The sequence below is a fragment of the Acanthisitta chloris genome, unplaced genomic scaffold (assembly GCF_000695815.1).
Source record: "Acanthisitta chloris isolate BGI_N310 unplaced genomic scaffold, ASM69581v1 scaffold32451, whole genome shotgun sequence".
NCBI lineage: Eukaryota > Metazoa > Chordata > Aves > Passeriformes > Acanthisittidae > Acanthisitta > Acanthisitta chloris.
The window spans coordinates 1-18,070 of NW_008658336.1; the positions used below are offsets into that span (position 1 = coordinate 1).

The following is an 18,070-nucleotide window of genomic DNA, read 5'->3' on the forward strand; positions in this document are numbered from 1 at the left end:
ACTTGGCCTTGTGAAACCTCATCCCATAGGTTTAACATGAAAAGTTCAGTAGTGATGACATTGCCTTTTAATTATTCTACTGGCAAAGGGTTTAACAGTAAAACTGATGCTATAGAATTACACAGAAGACTTAAAGTGACTTACATTGCTAATTAACTTAGCAGCCTGAGTTGCTTTCTTAATGTCTGGCCGATCTGCTATAGGTGTGTAGTGCAGCTTTGACTTGGCATCCTTCTTGTATTGAATCTAATCCATGAGGAAAGAGAGAGGCAAGAAAATGACTGAGTTTTATCTGTGAGGAATGCACTGAGTAAGGAGATAGCAATGCGGCTGAGGAAGTGCATGGGCTTATTATGGAAAGAGTTTCACCAGGAATGGCCCTGGGAATCTCTTTGTCTACCAGTGAGGAAATAAGCATGAGCAATTCTGACTGGGAATTTGAGGGAATTAACTGTATTTGAGGGAATTAACAACAGTATTAGGTGTGATTAGTACCAGATCACGTTAAATCCCACCATGGAATGAGATACAAACCCTTCATTTCAGTGCAATTTGACATCTGTAAGTATTTGTACCTTTATCTTTCAGAATCACACCCAAACATGGAGGGAATTCACAAAGAGGTGAACTTTGGTTTGGCCAGAAGAGTTTGACTGAATTTGCTTATATAAACTACTTAATCAACAGAAAGAAAAGGCAAACTCACTGTACTCTGGTTTTTAGCCACTTCCATGGCATGCTTGACTTCAGGAGGCTCCAGCATGACAGAATAGTTAGACTTGCCTTTCTCCTTCACAAACTTCTTCTTATAGTTTGTCTGGTAAGAGCAAAAAGGACCAGGTGTCAATTTTTAATTTCACCTGGAGGTAAGTCCTCCTGAAACCTGGAAACAGCTCCTTGACACTGCTGAAGACAGACAAAATGCAGTGACTTCAGCCACCAAACGTGTGATCCACAGTTTGCGTGTCACGATTGGCACTTTGGATCACACCAGTTTGTCATTTGGAGACACCCTCACCATGAACTGTTCCCACACAGGTCACTCACCTCACTGACATTCTTGGTCACCTCTTTGACGTGAACAGTGTCTCGTGTCTCAGGCAGAGTGGTGAAAGAGCCGTGTGGGAGCTGCTTCTTGCTGTGCTCCTTGTACTTGTTCTGAAAGCACAGCACAAGGCCAGGTGAAAACCAGCAATGCAACCCTTGCCCAACATTACAAGGACTAAATGAACCTAGAAACCCAAGGAAGTGCTGCTGGTTTACCTCAGAGACAAGAGAACTGACGTTCTTGGCCAGGAGGATCTGAGGTGTGTCGGGGACGACGTGGTACGTTCCTCGGGCTTTGTTGTGCTTCTCTTTGTATTTTATCTAGGAGGGAGGAAAGATCTCATTTTAAGCAATGTGTGCCTTGTCTTGGGGCAGATTAAAAAGTGATTATTGTAGTTGGGTTTGCTTGTTAGTGCAAAATTTGAAGAAAATCCCATATTTTGATGCCTCACAAGGAAAATTCATTCTGGTCTCCACATTCCTGTAGTTCTCACCTGGAATCTAATTCATATATTGAATATTAACTATTGTTAGCAGTTATTAGAGATAATTTGTGTCGTGCACAAATTAAACCTTCAGATCTTTTAGCTGTTTTCCCCAGATATTTCCATTTTAATACCAGGAACACAGAGATACAAGTGGGTATAAGTTTTGGGGGTTCAAGCAACATTAACTTTGGATATTAATTTAATCCATTAACTTAGTGACATTTACAAGACCAAATTTATTCAAATTTTGTCAATTAGTTAATGAAATAATCAGGTGAATTCAAATAATGAAGTGAGACAACTGCTCAAAGCTTCACTCTCAATCCAACCAGGTCTCCAAACCAGAACTTGCCTTGCTTAGGGAGGAAAAGTGAGTTCAGGCACTTACATCACTGGCCAAGATGGCATTGTTTAAGGCCAACACTGTGTTCTTATCATCTGTGACAGAGAGTTTGCATCCCTTCAGGAATTCCCTGTCCAGTTTGTATTCATACTGTGGGAAGGGAAAAGAAAAAACAAAGAGTCTCAGATCTCCTACACTTGTTTCAAATTCGGGACACAAGGACTGTGGACAAAGGGAATGTTCAGTTTGTTCTGGTTCTCTTACATCACTCTGCTGCAGAGAGGACTTGGCTGCTTGGACAAAGTCAGGCATGTCAGCAATCAGGTGCCAGTGGGCCTTGGCTGCTTCGTATTTCTTCTTATAATCCAGCTGGAAACAGGGAGAAACCAAACAAAACAGAAGTTAATTGGAAGTTGTGCACTTTACACATGACATACAGATGCCAATTCTCTTTTGGTCTGTACCAGTCCAAGAGATAAGAGGTAAGAAAGTGCATCCCCCTCAGACCAGGGTTTTCCTCTGAACCAAGCACAATCCAGTGGGAGTCCCTTTCCTCCAGCTGTGCCACTGCCAGGTGGAGAAAGGAAGATGAATGGCTGAAAAGAGGTCATGACTAGATGTGGCATGGACTGCCCATGGATTACACACTGGAATGTGCTGCCCAGGGAGGTGGTGGAGTCACCATCCCTGCAGGTGTTTAAGGACAGACTGGACGTGGCACTCAGTGTCATGGTCTAGTTCTCATGGTGGTATTAGGTCATAGGTTGGACTTGATGGTCTCCTAGGCCTTTGCCAACCTGAGTGATTCTGTGACCTTGAAGAAGGTGAGACCTTGTAGTTCCTGGTCTATTGGGTGGGTGTTGGGCCACCAGGAACAGAATACATAGGAAAGCTTCCCATGAAGCTCTTGCTTTGTGCAAGAACATCACCCCAGGGAATTCCTGGGACAGTTATGTGTCTGTCAGGAAACAGAGGGTGACTAAAAAAACAGTTGATGTGTGACATCCATGGGCCTCAAGTGACCTCAACAGCAACTTGCAATAGTGAGAACTTTAGTACAAATTAAATGAAAACACACTTTATTCCAATGGCCTAAAAATTAGAAGCAGTTAGAAGCTCAAAAATTCAATGGAACTGAAACTAACTTCTCATGGCCTTTACTGCCAGTCCCAGACACTCTGCACAACAAACTTAAAGCATGAACAAAACAGAACTCACATTGCTGTTTAGCTTGTAAGCATGTCTTGGAGTCTTGATGTGAACAGAGTCTGCTATGACATTGCAGCGAGATTTGCTCCTCTCGTACATCTCTTTGTATTTCAGCTAAGGAAAGGCAAACATAAACAGTGTGTACAGAGATAATATCCTCAGCTACAAGAAAAGCATCAAAATATGAAAAATATAGTTTTCGAATTGCTCCTGTCAGGATAAAATGTTAGTAGAAGGGAACGACAGGATGTGGCACTCAGTGCTCTGCTCTAGTGGCCAAGGTGGTCAGAGGTTGGACTTAATGACCTTGGAGGTCTTTTCCAACCTAAAGGACTCTGAGTTTTTGAAAAAGAAATTTCATCAATACACCTTGATATCAGTTGATTTGGAGGATCCTCCCCAGAAGAAATCCTCTTTGAACGTAGCAGTTTTAGCTCACCACGAAGCACAGACTAAGATCTAACAAAACCTACACACCAACAGGAATTCTTCCTGTTTCTCTTTATTTGCAGCTAAAAGAAATGATTTAAAAGAACTTTTTTTCTGCTAGGCACGTTCAGTGCTTTCTGAAAATCCTTCACAGAACCTCAGCACTCAGTCTGGAACTTAAAAATGTCCTTCAGCTCACAGATCACTTATGAGCATCTCTGTGGCTCAATTAGCCATGTTAGTGTCTGGATAATATGGTTGTTTTTCCCTCCCAGATTTCCTAATTATGAAGATAATACACATAGTATCTGAATGACATTCAGGCTACTTATTCTGACAGTACTGAGTTACAGCAGTGTTAGTGTCCTCATTTTATTTACCAATCCCTAAGGAACCACAATACAGAGGTCAGAGAGGAAACCTAACGTAGGAAGAAGAATTAGGACTCCTAAACCCTATATTATTCTACCCAATTTGTCTTCCTCTCTCCTTTTCACCCTTTCACTGCCCCAAAATCAAAACACATATGTATTTTAGATCAGAATATTTACTTTACATATTCACAATGTCCACATAAGGATCAGTAATACAGTCATGTACCAAGTATTTTATTCAGGGCTCAAAAAAGCCACTGGAAGAAAAAAACCCAGAAACAAATTCCCCAAATTCATGAGTTGATCATAGCCCAGTTCCAGCTCATGGCTTTGGTGACCAGTGAGGGCTGCTCTATCCTAGCAAATATGTTACAACAGAACAATGTGACATGACAAAACTGCCTGAAAAACTGAGTTTTTTTGAAACAGCATCAAATGCAGAGAGAGTTTTCCAGGCAAACAAAGCCAATATGCTCCAACAAGAAGCTAATATTGACTGACAGTGTAAAAAACATTGGATAACAAAGAAAGAAGTGACTTCTGTGGCTTTTTGGTGCCACAGCCAAGGCTGAGGTACTCACATCGCTGATCCTGTCCTTGACTTTGCGCACGTGCAGCAGCATCGGCGTGTCCTGGATGGTGGTGTAGCCCTTGGGCTTGGCTTTGTTGTATTCCAGTTTGTAAACAATCTGAAGAGAAAAGCTTTGGATTAGATCATTTCTTGGCATTCTTGGTGCCAGCTGGAGAAACATTGTACAATGGGCAAGGGGAAAACCCTGGGGGTGGTTGTTCCGCTCGGACGGTCACGGAGCAGAGCAGGAGGAGATGTGACAAAGGGACCAACCACACTTACATCACTGATCTGTTTGTTGACTTTCGTGGTCCTTAAGTATTCTGGAGTATCCAGAACTGTCGTGTACTTGTCTTTCTTCTTTTCATAGTCCTTTTTGTATTGAATCTGGTGGTGGGGAAAGACTCTAAGTTAGACCAAGACAGATGTAATTGAGAGATATAATTATAGACATCCACAGAACTGCAAATCCTTCCACAAAGCCAAGGAAAGCTGAACATGCACAATGAGCTCAACTTTGCAAACCCTTCACTGCCTAACAGGTTGCCTATTTGCCTGATTAATTTTACACTTGTTACAAGCTAAAAACTCCAGGATTGAGCTGAAAGATAACAGAAATCCACGGAGAAATGGATCAAAGAATGTCTAGTACAGACTTTCAGTGACTTATGACTGAAGAATGTTACATACTGTGCTAATAGTAACAAGGAATAACATCCTTCTCTGTCTCGTGGAATTGTTTTCTGCAGTTGCATTTCCAGTTTGTAATCTGTGACTGTTAAATTTCATAACTGGGCAATATCTCATTTTTAAATCCTCGTTATAATCAGTCTCAGGTTGGAGCTGATGACCCTGGAGGTCTTTCCCAACCTTACTGATCCTGTGGTCAGAATGAGGAGAAATGTAAAACACCTCACACAACCAAAGACAAACAGATCCACTGAATAGCTCACAATGCCAGCACATTCCAAAGGCTTTGGCCGCAGGATCTGTGTCCTGATAATGTCTTTCCTGGAGATCACCTTGTCCTACTTGAGGCCTCTCAACCTGTTTTCACTGAGAACAGGCTGCATACAGGGGTAGGAATTCACTGTGGGCAGCTGGGAGAGGTTAGAACACATCCTTAAGGAAGAACATCCATGCTGTACCTTCCAACAGAAAATCACCCCATGCTTTGGACACAGGGCTGGACAGACAAAGAATAGAAACCTATACACAAACAACCAATGCAACATGAAGTCAACTCAGGTGAACATGCAGAAGAGGCAGAGCACTTCTTTTGGTTCAAACATAGAGTTACCTGCAAGGAGCTTTCTAATGAGATAAATCCACAGAGATACTGGACAAAAAATGTCTAGTACAGACCTAAGCAACTTATGACTCAAAAATGTTTTTGTCTGTGCTAACAGTAACAAAGAATAACATCCTTCTCCCTCTCATGGAACTGGTTCCTACTGTTTCATTTCCAGCTTGGAATTTGTATGCTACTTTCATCACGGTCAGGAATCCTTTAGTACCACTGAGGAGGGCAAGGTTACTGCTAGCAGCTGTGATTTCAGAGCAGAAATGACTGTGTTCTGAATCTGCCACCACTCTGGGCAGAGTGGGAGGCAAATGTTGTGATCTACTTGGCAGATCACCTCATCGTGTTCCTGAATGAAGGAACTCCTGGTGGGGAATTGGTCAGCCCAAGAAGTGGTGGCAGATGAGAACTGGGTTAGGGAACAGCAGGAACAGCTAACATACAATATCTGAAATGGGTGGAAAATTGCTTTTTATGTCAAGTATGCCAAATAAATTGATAATGGAGACAAGATCAGCCTGAGCTGAGTGATGCCAAATAAATAGTTTCAGATATTCTGTTTCCAGAAGTATTTTACCACAGCCAGCACTGAGCACAATGGCAAAGCTTTGGATTCCAGAGGGAAGCAGGAAAGAGTAGAAGTCCAAGCAGCTAAATTCTACCTACAGTGTCTCCTACAGCAGCAGCTCTTTGTATTACCTGGCTCCAAAAGTGTGTGTTGTAGAGAGCTGTCAGCATATCTGGCCTCAGAATTTCATTACATCCACGTTCCTGGAGCATCTTGGCCACTGACTTATAGCTTTTCTGTTCATGCAAACGGCAACGGAGTACAAGAGAGACTTGTGAACACCATGACCAACGACACAGCTCTAGATCCCAGACACTTGGAGAGTGGAGAGATGTAGGCAGGGTACTGTATGTATTCGTTCACATGTGCATACAACTCCCATCTGGGTCAGCTACACTGCCAGGAGGGTATGGGGAGGTTTGAATGCCCAGTCAGGAAAGGATGGATTTGGGGAGAGATAAATTATAGGTCGAAACTATAGTTTATAGGTTGAAACTATAATTTATAGGTCAAAATTATAGATTTTAGGTTGAAATTATAGACTACAGATTTAAATTATAGATGATAGATTAATTCTAGATTAAGTCGAGGTTATAGATGAATTCTAGATCTTTTAGGACACTCAAAAGCCAAACACATCATTGTTGCTTTGTCTAGAAAGGAGTAAGATGATGATCTTGGCAAAGGCCATTAAAGAGAGGTATTGAAGCATAAAAGCTTGACACTGCACATTTTAAACCCTCTCCAGTGGCTTCCAGGAGGGATGAGAGATGTGATGCCAGTTGATGCACAGTAGTGAAAGTACATACAGTACAGCTGAGCTCACACAAAAAGTGACACTCCTTTTTGGGTGGCAGAACGACGACACCTGGTCAGCTGGAGGGACATGGCAATATCCCAGGTGGGACCTGTGATACTGCTGGGCTGGAGACATGGACACGGAGAGGAACCAGGCACTGCTGGGCCCCTGTGGTACCTGACTGCTCAGTCTGCTCCCCCACTTGGCCAGGAGGTTCTTAGGGTCATCCACAATGACGCTGTACCTATCTTTGAGCTTCTCATAGGCAGCTTTGTACAGCTTCTGCTCACAGTTAACCGAGTATCACAGAGAGAGTGAAGACAAAGAGATCACAGTGCTAACCATGGAAAGCTCTTTGCATGGGCTGCTACAGGCTGGGGCTGAGGGCCAGGGGCAGGAGAAAAACACTCAGTGAAAATAAAAAAACGAAAGGAGAGGAGGAAAGAGAAAGAGAGGAGGAAAGAGAAAGAGAGGAGGAAAGAGAAAGAGAGGAGGAAAGAGAAAGAGAGGAGGAAAGAGAAAGAGAGGAGGAAAGAGAAAGAGAGGAGGAAAGAGAAAGAGAGGAGGAAAGAGAAAGAGAGGAGGAAAGAGAAAGAGAGGAGGAAAGAGAAAGAGAGGAGGAAAGAGAAAGAGAGGAGGAAAGAGAAAGAGAGGAGGAAAGAGAAAGAGAGGAGGAAAGAGAAAGAGAGGAGGAAAGAGAAAGAGAGGAGGAAAGAGAAAGAGAGGAGGAAAGAGAAAGAGAGGAGGAAAGAGAAAGAGAGGAGGAAAGAGAAAGAGAGGAGGAAAGAGAAAGAGAGGAGGAAGGAGAGGCAAGAAGAAAAAGAAATAAATAAAAAATTTAAAAAAGAAAATAAAAAGCAATGTAAAAATAAAATATAGAAAAAAGTAAACAAAGAAAAATAAAATAAAGTCAAATAAAACCAAAATAAAGTCAAATAAAATAAAGTAAAATTAAAATTCAAAGCATAAAAGTAAATGAAAAATAAAACAGAAAAAAAACCTTCCCAAACAGTACAAGCATTTCTAAAGTGCCAGTGGAAGGGCTGAGCTTCAGTGTGTCTGTATTCCATCCCTTCCAGCTCTTCACAAAACCTTGCTGCAGCAGCTCTGTGCTGCTGTAGAGTCTTGAGGGCAGAGGGAACACAGTGAGATGTGGGAGTGAAGCACAATGTTAGATCTCATTTTTGTAAGCACAAACTATAATCCCGTTAAAAAACAATTATTTCTATAACACAAGACACTTAAGGAAGTTGATTTCAATGTCTGGAGCTCATTGCTAATATTAATTTCTATCCTTGATATTAAGTTTTTCCTTATTTTCTCTACTGAACAATCAGAAAACTGAACAGACTTCCATGACAAGTTCTGGTATTTGCTGTGAAACAACTTACCTAGGGCAGGAAATACTGTAACACATTTACTGAGCCTAAACAACTGTTGCTTTAGGGAAAGGCTCAGTTTGGTGTGGTGTTCCAGCTCCAAGGCCATGGGCATCTCCCAGGACTTTGCCCTGTGGGTCTATGGCACCACTAGAAACTCATGGGGATATTTTAGTCTTAACCCAGGGGCATTTTTAACCTCTTTGCTATTGGGTTGTGCCTATTGTCTCCTTAGCACAACAGGGGAAAAACAAGAACAAGGAAGTAGTGGAGTGGGAGAATTCCAGGTAAAACACCTGAAATGGAAGGAGCTATGGCAACTTCAGGCATAATAGTGTCTTCCTAACACTGTTCTTTAAATCAGTGTTTCAGGAAATCAACTGTAATTCTCTCTGTTCCTTTTGCAGATGGAAACCAACCCCCAGTGTTACTGCACCAGCAGCATTGGATTAGCATTTCTTTACCAGGCAGCAAAGGAAAAGCTCCTTTGCAGTGACAAATTCATGGAACAAGCCTTGTCTTTCCTGATTTTAGCCTCATCATAGGACATCTTTGAGAACAGGGAAGATCAACCTCCAACTTCCTGCTTGAGCATGAGACTGGAGGACTCTTTAGCACTTACCCCATCCATCAGCTGAGTTGCATATTTAAAGTGCTCGTTAATTGGAGAGTCAGCCACGTACTTGAACTGAGACTTGGTCTTCTCAAACATCTCCTTGTACTTGCACTGGAGGAAAACAGAGCCAAAGAAACACCCCAATGTTAACCCAAGGAAAGGCAAGGCAAGGAAAACATGATGTTAGAAACAACCTGCAAAACCGTGATGGAATTCTTGCTTGTGTGTGTTTAACTGAACTACAAACAACAAAGTGTTAATGTTGGAGTTTGCAGGATGGCATTGTCACACCAAGAAAGCAATGGGAATCTCAAATCTCCATCATTTTAAAGCTTGACTAGAAGAATTACTGTGAAACTGAGAGCTTGGCAAGGAGTACAGTAAAGGAACAGTAAAATGTCATTTTGCCTTTCTTTTGTAGCAAGAAGCGACATTTTATATCACATACATTGAGTTCTGCCATGAGTTATTCATAGTAATGTCTAGTCAGAATTGGGTTCTCCTGTGAAAAATTGATCTCCAATAAAAGGACCTGTCAGAAAGACATTGAGCAGCAATCCAGGCTGTTTACTCACCCCACTGTAGAGCACTTTATTCTGTTCTGCCAGGGCAAAAGTTGGAGTATCCCACGCGTAGCAGCCAATGCCTCTGATCCATGCTAAGTCCTCCTTGTATTTCACCTTTAGAAGAGAAGGAAAGGAGTCAGTTTCAAGCACCTCAACACGAGGTATGGCAAAACAGACCTACATCCATTATCATTCCATGAGTAAACTCATGAGTTTCTCATACTTTTCTGATGGACTCAGGTTATTCACATGCCTTACCCATATCAGCTATTGGGGTTCCTGTGGGAATTAAAATGCTTTTATTGCTGTACAATTAAGGGTTATTGTATAAGTAGATATGTACAATTAAAGGTTGTTAAAAGTGCCAATAAATTAAGCAAAGGCAAGTGAAATGAAGACTGCTCTGTTAATTAGAAAGGGATATGGGCTGTGATTTGAGCTGTTTGGCTCGCTCTGTTATATCACAAGTCTGCCAGGTGTAGGTGCAAATCACTTAAAACATCCCACCCAGCTTCCCTTTCCTCAGGGAAGGAGGTTTGGGTTTCACTATGCAAACCTCAGCCCATGCCCTGCAGGAACTGTCAGAACTCACATCACTGATGGCATCGGTGACCAGGCGGTGATGGAAATGCTCTGGTCGGTCTGGGATGGATCTCCAGATCCCTAACTGGCTCATGTAATTCTCCTTATATTTCACCTGTAAACAAATGGAAGAATCAAGTAAAACCATTCCAGAGAAGACTCTAGACCATGCAGGGTTTGTTTTTCCTGAAACATCAGTGCTAAAAGAGTAGAAATGAGATGAACTTGCCTTTATCTTTGTAACATCACAGGCAAACAAGTGCCTAATATTCCACAGAAGCAAAGAAGTTCATACTTACAGTGCTGATATTATTTTTCTTAGAGTTTGACACATTTAAATGGAATAAAAGCACAAATGGCTCGTTCTCAGTTATTAAATGGCAGACACTGACTAGGAATGAACACCTTGTGTACTTACACTGCTGATGTCATCAGTGACCTTCCTGTGATAGACAATGTCCAGAGCATCTTTCACTGTGTGGTACTTGCCCTTTGTGTTCTCAAAGGTCTCTTTGTAGCGCAGCTGGTGAGGAAAACAACCCACAGAACCATATGTTAATCTGTCAGGAATTGGTTTTGTTCAGTATCTTCATTTTAGTTAAATTTCTTTGGTCAAATGTCTTAAAGAAATTAATTTCTTAATTCTTTAGTTAGGTTTCTTAATTTCTTGATTTAATTTCTTGACTGAACTAAATTTCTAATGCCATCCAGGGATGTGTGGCTGTTCAACACTCTAATGTAGTTATGAGGAATTTTAAGCAGCTCCAGTTGCCCTCAATGAACTGCAATTCAACTGAGACTTATGGTGAAAATTAGAGAAAATTTCACCCAATTCAGTTTCACACTGGGGCCAAAACATCACTGTGCCACAGGACTTAGTAATCTCCATCATACCCAGAGGAAATAACCATGCAAATGGAGGGACCTCATTTATGACCCACCCTGAGACATTCTATGCTTTGCATTTTGCTCCCCATGGATCTTTTTCTGTTCTTTCTGTAAGGAAAGCAAGGAAAAGCAGCAGAGGGACCGTTTTGGAGTACATACATCACTGGCATTCAGGTATGCTCTCTTGGCTCTGATCAGCACTGGGGTGTCAGGGACAGGTGTGTACTTGTCCTTCATCTTCTCATACTGAGTTTTGTACTTTTTCTAAGGGAGACAGCAAAAGGAAACAGTCAGATCTTCCATCTTCAAAGCATTTGTGGGACTTAAGCATAAGAGACAGAAAGCTAAATGAAGGGCAGACAGATTTGAGCCTTGAAATTATCACTCAGATTACACTGTGGTACCAAATTCAAAACCCCAGATGCTTTACCTCACTGATCAGGTCCTTGACATGCCTGGCGTGTGTAAAGGCTTGAGTGTGGCTATCAGCATGGTGGTGTGGTCTCTCCTTGGTGGCAAGTTCCACATACAGGTACTGCAGCCAGAAGAAAACAATCAAAAACATGTCCATTTCAAGTAAATTCTGCCTTATGCCTCTGAAAAATGTCTGTAAGTTCATGATGTCTACACAGCCACACAATTTCCCTAGGGATTCTGCAGTGCTTTGAAATGGCTTGGAGAGATTTTGCTGTATTGAACAGTGCATTAAGAGGCATCTCCTGATTGTCTTTTAATCAGCAGAAATTTCTCACCTGGCTCTGGATCTTTTGTCCTTCCTTGGCTCTGATCAAGTCGGGTGTGTCAAGGATGGAAGTGTATTTTGTCTTCAGCTGGTTGCCTGCAGCTCTGTAAACCAGCTGGAAAGAGACAGGGCCAGGAATTATTTCTTCTGTTACACATGTTCATTTAGCAGCTGAGCAGTCACAGCTTTGCAATTACAACATCTCACCTATGTCAGAGAGAGGCTAATTATAGCAAAACCAACACAGAACTTACTTCACTCAAATGGGTTTTGAGCTCCTGAACTGCTCTGTATCCAGGAGTATCCAACACCAAATTGACTTTAGGCCACATCTTCTTTGCAGTACTAGTGTAGATATAATTAGACTGGAAAGGAAAAGCAGAATTACTTAGGAAGCTTTTCGTGTTCTTGGCAGTGAAGGAAATTTTAGTGTAAGCTAACAGTGCTTTGAAACAACTAATCAGCTGCATGAAGTTCTGTCATAGATCTTTGCTCATTTTCATGTATTTCACTCACTGCATGCACAGAAATCAATCTATGGTTCCAGAAGAAAACTCTTACCCAGAGTTTGCGCAGATCACGAGCACGGACCATGTCAGGAGTGTCATACAGGAAGCAGCCCAAGCCCTTCAGCCACCTCAGATCCTCTTTGTATTTATTCTGTGAGGCAAGTAGAAAAATCAAAACCAACAGTTGACTTTTGGGATCATTATCAGTCCCTAAACACAGTGACAAAGCATTTATCTGTTACAGAATGGAACGGAAATGATAGAAGCCAAATCCCACTTCTGGGTGCTCCTAAGGTAAGGAGGACATGGAACTGTTGGAGCAAGGCCAGAGGAGGGACACAAAGTTGCTAAGAGGATTGGAGCATCTCCCCTATGAGGACAGGCTGAGGAAGTTGGGGCTGTTCAACCTGGAGAAGGTTGTGTGGAGATTTCAGAGCAGCTTTTCCAGGATCTGAAGGGGCTCCAGGGAAACTGCAGAGGGACGTGGTTAGGAACTGCAGTGACAGGACAAGGAGGAATGGGGAGAAATTGAAAGAGGGAAATTTAGATTAGATATTAGGAGGAGGTTTTATCCTGTGAGGGTGGTGAGACACTGTCCCAGGTTGCCCAGGGAGGCTGTGGCTGCCCCAACCCTGGCAGTGTTCACAGCCAGGTTGGATGAGCCTTGAGCAACCTGCTCTGGTGGGAGGTGTCCCTGCCCAGGGCAGGGGTTGGGGCTGGATGAGCTCTAAACTCCATTCCAACCCCTAAAATCCCATGATTCAGCAGAGAAGCACTAGGCCTGTTGCATTCAGGACTATGAGCAGGAGGTGCTTACGTCGCTGCTGATGTCCCCAGCATAGCGGCAGTGCAGCACGTGAGGAGTGTAGGGCAGGGAGATCAAGTGTCCCTGCATCTTGAAGAAATCTGACTTGTAGATCAGCTGAAAGACAAAGAAACAGCATTTCACATGTTTGGCCATGCTGAGTAACCTAATCCTCTTGTGCCTGCTCTGCCAGGAGGACACATACATCACTGACAGCTTCCTGGGTCGCCCTGACTTGGCGGATTTCAGGTGTGTCCGAAGTCGTGTGGATCTTGTCCTTGTTCTTGTGGTATGTTGCCCGATACAACCTCTGCAACAAGAGAGACAACATTACATCATACAACACTGGCAGGGCAGTTTGGCACAGTTTAAATGCTTCTTAGATATTTTCTGACCAGACAAAGATCTTCCACAATGGGTTTCAACATTTCTGACACATGGAGAACCTCAGACTCTAATCCTATGAACATGTAAATGTGTGTGTTTATTTTTCATCCTATTAAGGCCAATGATCATGGAACTGAGTAAATACATTACTTACTAGTTGATATACATATATTTCAAACCTAAACCTTTTCAGATCCAATATCATACAGATACAATATTTGTATTCAATTTTAATCACTGAGGAAATCAGCTAATAAAATTTGGCTGGAATGGATTTGCATATTATATATAGCCAGTTTTAGCCTGGATCAATGATCCCTTCCCATTCCTCAAGGATATTTATCTAAACTACTTTTAAAAGCCTCAAAGAACAAGGAACCCACAACTTTCCACTCAATGCACTCCCATCATTCATGTTTTGGGCACTGCAAATACAACTGAAAGCAAATACATCTTTACTGTACCTCATTAATGACTTGGTTCACTTTCTTCACGTTTTCAAACCCAACATCTTGAGGGCCCAGAGTATAGCCCTTAGCTTTCATGTGTTCATAGGCTTCTTTGTATTTCAGCTAGAAAGGGGGAAAAACCATAAAAAGTTGAAGGAGTTAAATTTGGCTGTGATTCTACTTACACTGCAGTTCTGACAGCAATTCATGCTGTACAAAGACACATTTTGAGAGGCAAACAAATGAGATGTGGTTATATCAGAGTTAAATGCACTACATCTTTCTCATGTGGCCAGTGACACAGATCCTTTCTGGATCCCCCTGGATAGACCTTGGTGCTGGTGCCTCACCTTATCTAGGACTATTTTCAGCACTCTGCTCTGCCCACCCCATTCAAGTGTGGTGGGACCTCACCCTGGATGATGAGGCCACTACCATGGTCACCCTCAGCTTCTGGCTCAGGCATCCACATGGAACTCTCCCACTCTGGTTGCTCTGTGCCAAACAATCTCATGTCTGAGACAGAACTGCCTCAAACAGTTGGGATGGGCACCAAACATTCCCACAGTGCAGAAAGACTTAGCCCACGACTTACATCACTGCCAATGTATTGGACATGTTTGGCATGCTGGAAGTTTGGAGTATCTGTGGGAAGGCTGTATCCAGTGGGGAGAGCACTCAGACCAGCCCAGCGATACAAGTTCTGCAAGAGAAGGGAGAAAGAGTCTGTGACAGCTGTCTGTAATATCTGAGGGCAAAACCTCTTCATCTCAGAAATCTCTTAATCACAAAAGATTTTCCCCACGGCCGCATTAAAATGCATCCTTGGAGCTTATATGAGGATATTTTCCTACCTGCATCTTAGAGCAGTGACATAGCTTGATCTGAAAGGCTAAAGACAGACACTAGCACTGAAGGAATTGAATTTTTGGATATGAGAAACTGTTGACACCAAAGTTTTATGCTCACCTCACTCTGGATTTTGTTTGCATTATAAGCTCTCTCCAAATCGACTGTTTTATCAGTAGGAATCATTTTGCCTTGAACATTCTTCCTGTAATCACCACGATAGACAGCCTGGGGGAGGGAAGCCATGTTCTCTCACAGTATGAACTGTTTGCATACCACAGGAAGTTCTCCTAGAAACCTGGATGCAAATGTTTTGGTTCAGGCCATTAATGATTGTGCCTGCAACGAGTTGTAGATAACCAGCAATGATTACATTACTCACATTAAGTTCTTAGAAGAACTTTAAAAGTCCCATTTCGTCAATCTTGGGGTGGAAGGTGCCACAAAACACTCACCTCACTTAAATTCAAGGCACTGAGGACATTCTGGACGTAGACAGGAGTGTCTGTGACCACAGTGAAGTCTTTCTTCATTTTTTCTGCCTTAGACTTGTACTTGATCTGCAGAGAGAAATGCAGGAGCTCTAATTAGTAAGGCAAATTATTGCTAATTGAATTTATTGTACTACCATATCTCCTATTTATTTTGCCAATGAGCTGTTCTACGAGTGAACCAGCATTGAAGAGAAAATGCATTGATATTATGTCTGGTTATTTAATGAAGTCTTCAGTCAAGAAGGATATATAATGTTTTCCAGATTACATCTGGAGTAGGATAAAGCTACAATGGAGTGAGAAACAACCTGAGCAGCAAACCCAGTGTGTCCACTCACGTCACTGCGCAGGTCGTAGGCCTGTTTGGCATGGAGAATCTCCGGAGTGTCCCACACAAAGCAGCCAATGCCTTTCAGCCAGTTAAGATCATCCTTGTAGATCACCTAAGGCATCAGAGCAAAGCAGCAAGCTGTAAGAATACTACTAGGAACTAGCCCCTTATTGCTAAATCAGTCTCAGACTTCCAACATTTTCACACCCAATACAGCAACACAACAACATAAAAGTCAAATTTACAGACAGGAGTGGCTGAACTGGTAGGACTGTAATGTTATGGCCCAAGGACTAAACTGATGACATTGAAACCATTGAAATTGTTGCCCAAAAAGGTTGTGAATTCCCCATTCCTAGAGGTGTTCAAGGTTGGATGGGGCTTGGAGCACCCTGGATTGGTGGGAGGTGTCCCTGCCCAGGGCAGGGGTGGGATGGGATGAGCTTTAAGGTCCTTCCAACCCAAACCAGTCTCGGAATCTCTGATTCTATGCAACTAAGCCTCATCTCAACTACTCATTTATTGCCAAGTGCTACAAAGACACACTACAGAGTCAAGTGGCAACTTCAGAGTGCTCCAGCTAAATCATTTCCACTAGCAGAGCCTAAATGGAAGAACCTTTTCAAAAGCGAGGCACAAACACATGAACTTACATCACTGAGCTGATCAGTGACTTTCCTAACGTGGGCATTGACTTGCAGGTCTGGCAGACAGATCCACTCGTGGAGACGTGTACGGTAATCCACCTCACTGATCTTCTTCTGGGCATCCTTGGCAGCGTGCGGTAATCCACCTCGCTGATCTTCTTCTGGGCATCCTTGGCAGAGATGATGTCTACCATGTCTGGCACAGTGTGCACTTTGGCTTTGGTCTTTTCATAGGCTTCTTTGTACAGTCTCTGCAGAGTTAAAAGCAGGACATCAACAACACTGAGGCACAAAATGTTGGCAAATTTGGAGGAAATCATGGAATGCTGGTGGGAGAACAATCACTTGGGCTGTGGCTGAAATGTACATGTTGTCTGCTCAAAGAATAATTTGCAGAACCTCAGCAAGGGGGAGAAAACATGACTTGTTAAATTTTCATGGTGCTGCTGAGTTAAAAGGAGGCAGAATGTAGTTTTTTCTGTACTACACTAGATGTTTGGCCATGAAGGAAAGACAACAGCTGAGTCACAAGTTGGAAAGACATTCATAGGTGTCTACTGAACACTGCCAAATGCATGTGGAAAAGGGACATCTGGATCAAGGCATGGGGATTCTTTGAGTAGCTTCTTCTGAGATAAATACATCAGGAAAACACATACCCAAACCTCACACTTACATCAATGTTGAGCTTTCCAACCCTAAGGCACCGTTCTGTGTTGGGATCATCCTCAACACCTCTGGGGAGAGTGTAAAGTGCTTTAAACTTGTCATACTCTTCACGGTACTTTACCTAAGCAGAAGCAAAGAAATACAAGAAGTAACTGACTCCAATGTGTCAATTGTGGGTTTGGAACTAAATTCATCTGTAAACAAAATATTTAGTCAAATCCAACAAGCAGGGAAAGGGTTTAAAGCAGGAGCTTGGGCTTCTTGAGTAACAAAGAAAGCACAGACTAACAGTCATGTTGTGAAAACAGCAGCTGTCTAGAAGACTTTCAAAATAAACTTATGTAGAATAAGATATTTATTGTTCCAGTTCTTTCACTCACAGGGATCCATGGAGTGATCACTCATAATCCTCAGCTCAGTAAAGCATAAGATTATGTTCTTCTACACTTCTTAGAGCATCATTTAAAGACTTTTGGTCTATTTCTGACCTGGATGCTCATGGAGTTTAGACTAAATAACCCTAAGAAGACATTTCCAACAAACAGTTTTGATTACTATACTATGTGACTTATTTTCCATGACAAAAAAGCCACAAAGGACTAACTGTTACCCAAGTGATTATCACAGGAAACTGGTTATCCACTGACATAAGATCTCAATTAAAAAGAGATAAACAGTTAAATTATATAAAACTTGCTTATTCCTACAGCATAGGCAAGGCATGAAGGAGTTCACTGTAGAATGGCTGATCTGATAGAGAATAAAGTATTTAACTGACTTACAGCACTGGCATTGTGCTTCAGCTCCTTGGCACGCGCCAAGGCCACAGCGTCCGAGGGCATCACGTAGCCCGTGGCCTTCACTTTGTCCCAGGCTTTCTTGTAGAGGTTCTGTGGGGAAACACAAAGTCTGTGTGAGTGGAAAAGTAATTCCCCTAAATAACAACCAACAACCAACAGAAATCAGAAGCTCTTTTGGTTTTATTTATGCAACTGTTAGTGTTAAGTAGCTTTGAATTCCTATCAA

At 42.3% G+C, this 18,070-nt stretch overlaps 1 protein-coding gene across 1 annotated transcript in view; it reads right to left on the reverse strand.

The window, feature by feature from the left end:
• Positions 1 to 144: 144 nt before the first annotated feature.
• NEB (nebulin) overlaps positions 145 to 18,070 on the reverse strand; it is a gene marked incomplete at both ends in the record, with an annotated part of 31,505 nt that continues 13,579 nt past the window's right edge. The window contains 30 exons of the mRNA XM_009085060.1: positions 145 to 246; positions 707 to 817; positions 1,048 to 1,158; positions 1,264 to 1,368; positions 1,924 to 2,028; positions 2,143 to 2,247; positions 3,097 to 3,201; positions 4,472 to 4,579; positions 4,744 to 4,848; positions 6,464 to 6,568; positions 9,133 to 9,237; positions 9,702 to 9,806; positions 10,285 to 10,389; positions 10,693 to 10,797; positions 11,322 to 11,426; positions 11,593 to 11,697; positions 11,915 to 12,019; positions 12,159 to 12,269; positions 12,466 to 12,564; positions 13,231 to 13,335; positions 13,424 to 13,528; positions 14,070 to 14,177; positions 14,650 to 14,757; positions 15,024 to 15,131; positions 15,359 to 15,463; positions 15,736 to 15,840; positions 16,382 to 16,474; positions 16,522 to 16,626; positions 17,052 to 17,165; positions 17,827 to 17,934. Coding sequence (XP_009083308.1) covers positions 145 to 246; positions 707 to 817; positions 1,048 to 1,158; positions 1,264 to 1,368; positions 1,924 to 2,028; positions 2,143 to 2,247; positions 3,097 to 3,201; positions 4,472 to 4,579; positions 4,744 to 4,848; positions 6,464 to 6,568; positions 9,133 to 9,237; positions 9,702 to 9,806; positions 10,285 to 10,389; positions 10,693 to 10,797; positions 11,322 to 11,426; positions 11,593 to 11,697; positions 11,915 to 12,019; positions 12,159 to 12,269; positions 12,466 to 12,564; positions 13,231 to 13,335; positions 13,424 to 13,528; positions 14,070 to 14,177; positions 14,650 to 14,757; positions 15,024 to 15,131; positions 15,359 to 15,463; positions 15,736 to 15,840; positions 16,382 to 16,474; positions 16,522 to 16,626; positions 17,052 to 17,165; positions 17,827 to 17,934 — 3,171 coding nt within the window. The remainder of the gene's footprint in view (positions 247 to 706; positions 818 to 1,047; positions 1,159 to 1,263; positions 1,369 to 1,923; positions 2,029 to 2,142; positions 2,248 to 3,096; positions 3,202 to 4,471; positions 4,580 to 4,743; positions 4,849 to 6,463; positions 6,569 to 9,132; positions 9,238 to 9,701; positions 9,807 to 10,284; positions 10,390 to 10,692; positions 10,798 to 11,321; positions 11,427 to 11,592; positions 11,698 to 11,914; positions 12,020 to 12,158; positions 12,270 to 12,465; positions 12,565 to 13,230; positions 13,336 to 13,423; positions 13,529 to 14,069; positions 14,178 to 14,649; positions 14,758 to 15,023; positions 15,132 to 15,358; positions 15,464 to 15,735; positions 15,841 to 16,381; positions 16,475 to 16,521; positions 16,627 to 17,051; positions 17,166 to 17,826; positions 17,935 to 18,070) is intronic.